The 9,163-nt window shown below is 41.5% G+C and overlaps 1 protein-coding gene across 1 annotated transcript; it reads left to right on the forward strand.

The window, feature by feature from the left end:
• Positions 1–5,195: 5,195 nt before the first annotated feature.
• Positions 5,196–7,015, forward strand: helt (helt bHLH transcription factor). The gene is made up of 4 exons (XM_012849792.3): positions 5,196–5,476; positions 5,968–6,072; positions 6,223–6,319; positions 6,457–7,015. The coding sequence occupies exons 1-4, from the start codon at positions 5,450–5,452 to the stop codon at positions 6,930–6,932; spliced, it is 705 nt and encodes a 234-aa protein (XP_012705246.1). The 5' UTR covers positions 5,196–5,449; the 3' UTR covers positions 6,933–7,015.
• The last annotated feature ends 2,148 nt before the right edge of the window (positions 7,016–9,163 follow it).

Below are 9,163 nucleotides of genomic sequence, written 5' to 3' on the forward strand. Positions count from 1 at the left end.
CTGCAATTATCAGTGTCTGTCTGTCAAAAGTGCTCCAGGGAAGGGATTGTTGTGGATGCCTTCCTTGGAGGCAGACACCCTGTCTACTTTTAAGACTAGGCTTAATGCTTTCCTTTTTGATAAAGCTTATAGTTAGAGTGGTTTATTTTATCCTGAGCTATCTCTATAGTTATGCTGCTATAGGCTTAGGCTGCTGGAAGACATGATGATTAATTTCGCTCATTCTGCTGAGTTCTCCTACTGTTCTTCAATTTGCATTATTTGTTATTTCATCTTTTAACTTTATGTTCTCTGTCTTTTTTCTCTTCATAATAGGTACAACTGGTTCACTGTCTGTTAGCTGTGACATCATCTATAGGAGTCAGATCATCCACCATTACCTTATAACATAGAAAGGATTCCTGGATCAATGTGTGCTTGTGTTTTTTTTTTTTTTGTGTGTCTCTGCTCTGTCTTCTCTAACCCTCAGTCAATCGAGGCAGATGACCGTACACACTGGTTCTGGTTCTGCTGGAGTTTTCCCTGCCTGTTAAAGGGGAGTTTTCCTCTCCACTGTCGCTTCGTGCATGCTCAGTATGAGGGATTGCTGAAAACCCAACAACAATGCAGACAACAGTCCGCTGTGGCTCTGCTCTCTTTCAGGAGGAGTGAATGCTGCTTGTCAAGACTCGTTGCAATGTGCTGGGTTTCCTTAGATAGGAAACTTTTTGACTAATTTGACTGAATTTGACTTTGTAAAGTGCCTTGAGATGACATGTGCTGTGAATTTGCGCTACATAAATAAAACTGAATTTAATTGGATAACCGGCAACAGGGTCATTAATAAACTTGGTTGGCCCGTGGGGTTTGATCCAACAGACTGCTACTGCAGATTGCTGCATAAGGGTGGTTCGCATGGAGTGATGTTAAGTATACACAGTGCATCATAGGCCAGTTAACCATGTTGACCCCTGCCCTCTGCTGGCAATGGACACCTGAGCATCAGAACTGGACAAATGGAAGAAAGTGGTCTGGTCTGATGTTTTATGTCACGTGGATAACAGTGCATCAGCTTAACTGGGAAATACATAAGAGTGCAGTATGAGAAGAAGGCAAACATGGTTTAGGCAATAGTCTGCTGCTAAACCATGGATTCTCCCTGGTTCATAGATCTCTGTCTCATTAAGATACCGCCAGTTGACCCGAAATGGACCGATCATGCAAGCAGCCAATCAAATATCAAAAGGCTGAGAGGAACTGGACAAAGTTTCCTCAGATTGATGTCAGAGACTGGTAGAATGATGCAACAAGTTTCTCGATGAAGTTATGTCACCTAAAGGGGGTCAGGGCAGCAATTAGAGGACAAGATTTTCCAATATGTTTCCTCAATTAGAAAACACAGATTCACAGATTGTTATTTAACTGCAATTAAAATTACTATTTTCATAGATAGATAAGAAATGGGATTAAACACAATTTATGTGAGTCTGTATCAATAATTGCTGAATGTTTAATAGAGTGCCGTTGTTTTTTCACACGGCTGTGGCTTGAATATGAATTGATTTAGCTATTGCCAGAGCTAGTACATGATGCAGTGACATGAAAGCATCTGCTGCAATATTTTGCACCTTTTCATATCCAATGCATAATTGACATGTATGAGGTTGATGTCTGTCTCTGATTAGAGGGAATTTGAGCTTCACTTTGTTGAATGCGGTAGGACGAACAAACTTTGGGAATTCAGCTCAAACTTAAATTGAAATAATCTTTATTCCTGGTAAGAATTGTTGCGTTTTGCTTCACGGATGAACAGTGTACATGTGAAATTTGCTGTTTGGTGCACAAATTTGCATTTCACATTCATTTCAATGTAATACCCATGAATTTATTCTCCTGAGAGTCTTTTTTCCTCTTCTTCTTCTTCTTCTTCCACTGACCCGAGGCCACTGCTTTGATCCATTTGAAATCCTTTTATCCTGCAATGAAAAGACGAACTAAGCTTTTGAATATATATATATATATATATATATATATATATATATATATATATATAAAAACAATGTTCACAAGCTAGATCAAAAGTAAAAGTTTAATAACAGGATTGTTTCTCTGATCAAACGCCAAAGCCTTTACGATTCCCTAAAATACCACAAGAGGGAGCGCTTGTACTTGAAGAGCAAACAACACAATTGTCTGCAACAACCCATCTTTAAGAATTCAAATGAATTCAAATCGTTTATATTATAATGTATGAAGGGGAATGCCGGGAATTATGACTTATGCAGAATCGTTGTCTGTCGCGTTTCTTTCACAGCGAAACAGATAAATGTTACAGCAGAAGTTAAAATGACCCTGTAAAGAACGACACATTTATTTAATACCTTCATTCGTGCTTTAATGAAACACCAAACACATGCTTGTCCCCAGTCATTGCTCAAAGCGTTGTTTTCAGGGGCAAGCCTTTTGCAGAGGCTTGAACAGACTCAGTGGGGACCGTGTGAACTGTCGCGGTTCAGGCGGAGGGTGGCGCACCAGACCAAAGGATTGGGTTGGGGCCCTCAGCGGTGGTCACCACGGGTCAGAGCGCAGCGCCAGACAACTCAAGGGGCCACAGCGGCGAGTACTGCTGCTGCTGCTGCTGCTGCACTGAAAGGCTGTCTGACTGTCGGCTTGTTTATGAATCAGCGTTTGCCTCACGCAGATCGTAAGCTGAGATAAGGAATAATAATAATAAAAATAAAACTAGCCTGAATTTGTTTAACAATTGCAGAAACACAAAGAGTTCAGCAGAGAAAATGAGTATATTCACGTCTTAACCAAACTTTAAAATCAATTTAAAAAACTGATAGTTATTTTTTTTTATCACATTTAAAGCCAAGTGGGAATATTTGTTTATAGTCACAAATATGCATCTGGATTATGCATCAAATTCCTTCTTTAATGAAATTAATGATTGATTATTAGGCTTTTACTCTTAATTTGTCATTAAGATACAACAGAATATCAGAGAAAGTTTCTTAGGTAGTATAACCTCAGAACTTTAAGGTCTTTCTTATTCCCCATACAGAACCTGCTGTCAACAATAGCAATTTTGACTTGATTTACAGTCAAAACTGCTGATACAAAGCAGATACAAAAAATTATAAAATATATTATTATTATTATTATTATTATTATTATTATTATTATTATTATTATTATTATTATTATTATTAGGCCATAAAAAGGTCTGCACAGATGATTTTGTTGTTTAGAATGCAAGAAGAATATCCGTGTTTTACACTGAAAACGTAAAATCTCAAGTTATAAATGCAGTTTTGAAGCTCATCCTGAAAGCGCCAGAAATATGTCCCCGCCGTCTGCGCAGACCTATCAGTCAGTCTGGTCTGGCCTGTGGGGTCGAGGAGGAATACTTGGTTTTAGAAGATAAAATAATCACATAATCGTATTTTCCCCTGAAACGCAGAAGCTATCCACACTTTTCAGGTCAGCAGAACACCCTAAACAAACAGAGAAAGACGCACCAAAAGTTTAGCAGTAAAACTGAAATATGTTGTATGTTTTATTTATTCATTCTGTAGTTTACGATATAATGTGGATATGTAAAGAACAGAAATGACTATTATTACATTGCAGTGGTATGAATGACATGCAATAAAAATAAATAAAAAATCCAGGCTCATGGTTTGGCTCCGCTCTGACGCACCATTCGGCGTAACCAAGTCTGACGCTTAAAACCTCCAGTGTTTAATTTAGTCCTTAACAAAAGCAACAACCCGCAAGTCTCTTTATATCTCAAAGGACAAACACATAAGAAAAGTGTTAAAACTCCACACTGGAGTAATTGGATTTTCTGCCCCCCGTCCCTCTCACTCGCGCCTTTCTCTCCACGGTGCTCTCAAAACTTTCCAAAAAAGCCTCACATATCATGTGAGCTTTGGCTTTCCCCTAATTCGTCCACAGGATAAACTATATACATCGAGCATGTCGAAAGTTTCCCGATTAAAACGTTCTTAGTCACACACACACAGAAGAATAAGTAGTAAAACTGTTGTTGCGCATGAGAGCGGTTTGAATCTGTGCGCACACAATGAAACTGTTGTGGACCTTGCTGTGAAAATATGTTTGAAGAAGAAGAAACAGCCAATTGTTGTATGAAATGTATTCAAGTATAAAATAATGCCCTTTGTTTGGGGAGAAAAAACTTGAGCAATGTGAGGGTACAAAAGTCCCCCTGTGGCATTTATCAGCAGCCTTTGTGCTGTTTTTGCGCTCTGGCGTCTCCACTTGGCGCATTACTCAGGCCCCTCTAAACGCGATTGTTTCTTTCTTTCTAATGACATTTACCGGATCAAAACGTGCTGTTAATTCGATCAGAAAGCTTCACCCTTCACAACAATAGCAGTATAATTTCTCCCAAAGTTTGTTAAGTTGACCGAAATTAGGCAAATGAATAGGGGTCTCCAGGCTACGCATCTCGCAGGTGACGGGGAATAATGCGCGCTCGCACCAGCTGCATTCTTCTTTATTTCTCCCTTTCTTTCACTGCATTATTAAAATTTAGGCCAATGAAACTATTCATTCCACTGAATAGACATTTTCTTATAGGATAATAGGATACAAATTGAGCCTCTCCAAAGAGTCTCCAGTGGTGGGTAACCCTCGTGTGCCAGAGGCTGCTGGAGACGCCGGGCCTCGACGCAGACGACGCTCGTGTGCCAGCGCTAATCACACACCTGCCGAGGAGTCCTGCGAAAAATAAAGAGGCGTAAACAAAAAGCTTGCCATCTCTCATAAAAGATGGACGTGTCAGCAAGTCGTGTGAGAACCGGCGGGAACAAACGGGGGGGACTCCGTCTCCAAAAGATCTCCCCTGAACTCGGCGGAACAGCCTATTAAAGGCTTACTTAATTACTCTAATGGTACTGGACAGGCCTTAAAACTCTGACCGGGGCTTGGATGGGAGTTAAGATCGCTTGCTGGGATTTGTAAACAGGCGATCGTGTGAGAAACGCGAGTTGGAACAGAAAGGTTTTTTTCTCTCTCTCTTTCTTTTGGTTCCCTGCTTTGTATTGAGTGCGCACAGTGCGCCCCACCGGATCAGGCCGATCCCGACGCTCGGTTCTTATTTCCCGCCTGGGTTGTTACTATGCAAATAATATTCCAAACATAATCACGTGTCCTTTGAAGAGCCACGTGGATTAACAAAGCAGGTTTACCCCCCTGCCTGTTTTAGATTTTTTTCTCTATTTCTTTAACTGATCCTAAACGCACACATTTACCCAAATGCATCACTCTTTAATCCCATGGAATAATTTACACCGTGAATGCCAGAGTCCCCCAAGAGGGTCCCTTTAAAAGGGGACAGCTTCCCCCAGAAATTTCAGTCTGCTTCATCTCTCACCAAGCTTTTACACTTTTCTAATTTACCACTGAACTAACTTTTTGGACCTTATTCTGGAATTTGTCGATGGCATCAAAGATGAAGGACAGGAAGGTACGCGCTTCTTGTGCGCTCCACATTTGAGGACTAACATGACACATGTGCTATTTATGATTAATTTTTTTGATATGTTATCTTAATTGTTAGTTTTTTATGCGCTGTATATAAAGTAAAGTCGCTTTAAGGGGAGATTTCATGCTCCGAACCAGCGTACTGCGCGCTTTCTGGGGAAACTTTGGCGCACTGTTGTTGTAGATGAGTAATTGAGATACCTTGTATAGTCCTTTTTAAAAACTATATTACAAACTCATATACTTGCGTTATCTATTTGAAGCATACTCAATATGCTTACAGAATCTCTTTATGGGGCAGTGCCAACTGCTGCGCGCCAAAGCGCACAGCACCCAAAACGTGCCCGGATTAAGTACTTTAAACGTTTCCAACCTTAGTTTTTCGCTGAATAACGAAACGTTTATTTAACTGTTTGTTTGAAACGTATAGGGCGTTTGCTAATTTTTGTTTTCTGTATTATTTTTTTTACACAGAGAACTCCTATTTCCCACAAAGTTATAGAGAAAAGAAGACGGGACCGCATTAACCGCTGCCTAAATGAGCTGGGGAAGACCGTGCCAATGGCGCTGGCTAAACAGGTATTGAACGAATATATTATTTACTCTTATCATTTCATTATTTGTCTAAAAACTGTAAATGAAAAGGGTAGGGGAAATTATTCAAAATAAGATTTAATTTATATCCAGAGGTTTTATAAAGAGCTGTGTGTCTTTATGTATTTATTGCAGAACTCTGGAAAACTAGAGAAAGCTGAAATCTTGGAGATGACTGTTCAGTACCTGCGTGCTCTCCACTCGGCGGATTTTCCCCGCGGGAGAGAAAAGGGTACGTAAACCTCTCACGTCGCTCTCATCCAGCAGCATTAAAGGCTTCGAGTATCTAGCTCCTCTGGATTCTATGTTCAGCTTTACGCAGATCTGCCTGCAGGGTTCTGATTTCCCCCGACTTTTGTTTTACTCCAGGCGAGCTGCTGGCCGAGTTCGCAAACTACTTTCACTACGGATACCACGAATGCATGAAGAACCTGGTGCACTATCTGACCACGGAGGACAGAGCTGAGACAAAGGACATCAAGTACGCGCGCATCCTCGCCTTCTTACAGTCCAAGTCCCGCGCGGTCACTGAGCCCGTGTTCGGCTCCGTGGGCTCCATGCCCGAACCCCCCGACTACCTCGGCCAGCTGCACTCCTCCCCCGAGCACCAGACTCACAGCCCCTCGGACTCCGTGTACCAGCAGAGCCCACCGGGACACTTCTCTTGGCACGGCTCCGGCCGCAGTCCGGCCATCTCCTACCCGGCGGTGCCGCTCTCTGCGCACACGCAGCAGCACGGAGGATACTTGTCACCGGTGCAGGGACTCGATCACCATTATTTCAACTTCATCGGTCACACGCACGCAAACACGTTCAGTTTGCACAGCGCTCAGCACGCCATGTGAAAAATAAACCAGCCTTATTTTAACTTATGCTTTTAGATCATGTATATATGTTGTGAATAAATACATTATTTCTCACTAAACTCCATCTGGTTTTGTTGTTGCTGTTATTTGTGTATTAGTGGACATGTTGGACTCTGTGTAAAAGTCACATATAATTTGATTTATAGGTTGCAAAAGTGTGAGGAAAGATCTGCTTATTACAGTAACAAGTTTTGGCCACTAAATCAAACACTTCAGTAATGTTTTTCCAAGACAACTTTCAGTGTGAGGCAGTCATTGTAATACTGTGGGGTTTTGAAATTGCAACGACAGTTTAAAGGGTAAGACAAAAAAAAAAACCCGTGTTTGTGCTGTTGGTATGGTGAAAAAAAAGAAGAAGGTTGTATGAGGCACGGAGCAGAATTTCATATTTCACTCATGGAAAAGCTTACAGATAGACCCGCTCCAAATGTGATGAATGTGTGAGAGATGGGCAAAGTTTAATGTCTTCTACGCACACATTTTACTGAGCCACACACCTCAAGATGGATTTCATGTGCCCTGGAAACATTTTCCAGTCAAATTTCAACAAAAAGTGGAAAGCCATTGAGCAACAAAGTTATTATTTATGATGTGCTTGCAAACATTTTCAGTGTGCATTAAAATTAGTTGCATAGTGGTTAATGGTTAGACTATGGACAGTTCTGAGTTTTCCCCTAAAAGCAAAACAGTATAAATTAAAACAGTTCTGACACAAAAGCCAGCTAAAAAAGACCCACCAGAATAAAAGCAGACAAGACATTTCATACAGCGCTACGTTACGCCGCTGGTTTACAGGGCAGACCTAGTAACACTCTCAGCTCTGCTTAACTTGACGAACCCTTGTCTTCTGCCAAATCTTTCAAATCTTAATTTTCATTGAAACTATCATCAACTACAAAAAAATAAAAAATAAAATAATACTGACAATAATGATAATATGAAAAAGTTAGGTGTGGTTGAAATCAAAAGCTTTATTTCCAGACTCTCAGCAGATCACTGATGAAATGGGCTGTTTGGCCCTGCTGAACTTTAGTCAAGTTTATCTCTTTTCATATATTCAAACAAACGAGGCTCGGCATTCAGAGGGATCCAAAACTGCCACTTTGCAGTCCCTTGCAAGAGTATTTATAACCTTTGAACCTTTTCACTTTTTTTGTCGTTAAAACTACAACACTCAATATCGATTTGCTGAGATTTTGACTGATCAACACCAAATAGAGCATGATTGAGATGTGGACAGAAACTTTGACATGTTAAAATCTGAAAAGTATCATGTGGTTGGAGTCTCTGTCAGCTTTGCAAATCTAGAGACTCAACATTTTGATTATTCTTCTTTGGAAAATTTCTCCATCTCAGTCAGACTGGATGGAGAGCTTCTATGTGTCAGGATATGTGGAGTTGGAACCCAAATTCAGCCGCACACAGAGCTTTAGTTTCATGGAGTTTATTTAAAGCAAGGATGAGTTGTGGAGAGAGAAAGAACCAGAGTCTTGACTGAGCAGGAGTAGAAGGATGTTGATGGCAGGAGCTGGAGCACTGCAGATGCTGGAGGACTGGAGAGAGAGAAAGCTGCAGGCACTTTGCTGTGGAGTCAGAAGTTCGCTGGGAGCCAGGAATAGCCAGCAACACGGCAGAGAGAGTTATTGGAGTGCTGGAGTAGCAGGAGAACCAGCAGCACAGCAGAGAGATTACTTGGAGGCGGGCAGGCAGGCATCGACAAAAGGAACTCTGACAGGCAGATGTAGAAAAATCTCAGACTGAAAGACGTGGGGAGCTCTGACATGCAGACGTGGGAAAATCTCTGACTGACAGACAGGCGTAGGAAGCACGAGGCAGGACGAGGTTTGGATGAAGAATGACGACGATCCGGCGGGGAAAAGCAGACTGAGGGAGGTTGGGGTAGAGGTGTACTGAGTCCAGGCTTAATTAGGAACGGCAGGTGGAACTAATGAGGAAGTGGAGTGAGAGCCGGGCTACATGAGTGGTGGAAAGATCTGGAAAGTTCATGGGGAGACAGGCAGGCCAAAACTGTACCATCACACTATAAAAATCAATATTCAAATCTTGCCACAGTTTCTCAGCTGGATTTAGGTCTGGGCTTTAGCCAGGCCATTCTAACACATATGTTTGGACTCACTGCCCTGCTAGGAGGAGAACCGCTGCCTCAGTCTCAAGTGTTTTGCATGTAACTGGTCCTCTTCCAGGGTTGT

Source organism: Fundulus heteroclitus, chromosome 5 (assembly GCF_011125445.2).
Source record: "Fundulus heteroclitus isolate FHET01 chromosome 5, MU-UCD_Fhet_4.1, whole genome shotgun sequence".
In the NCBI taxonomy this organism is placed as follows: Eukaryota; Metazoa; Chordata; class Actinopteri; order Cyprinodontiformes; family Fundulidae; genus Fundulus; species Fundulus heteroclitus.

Coding starts and splice junctions, on each gene's coding strand:
- helt (XM_012849792.3), top strand. CDS start 5,450: ATGGCATCAAAGATGAAGGACAGGAAG. Junction 5,477..5,967: donor CAAAGATGAAGGACAGGAAG/GTACGCGCTTCT, acceptor TTTTTTACACAG/AGAACTCCTATTTCCCACAA. Junction 6,073..6,222: donor CAATGGCGCTGGCTAAACAG/GTATTGAACGAA, acceptor TATTTATTGCAG/AACTCTGGAAAACTAGAGAA.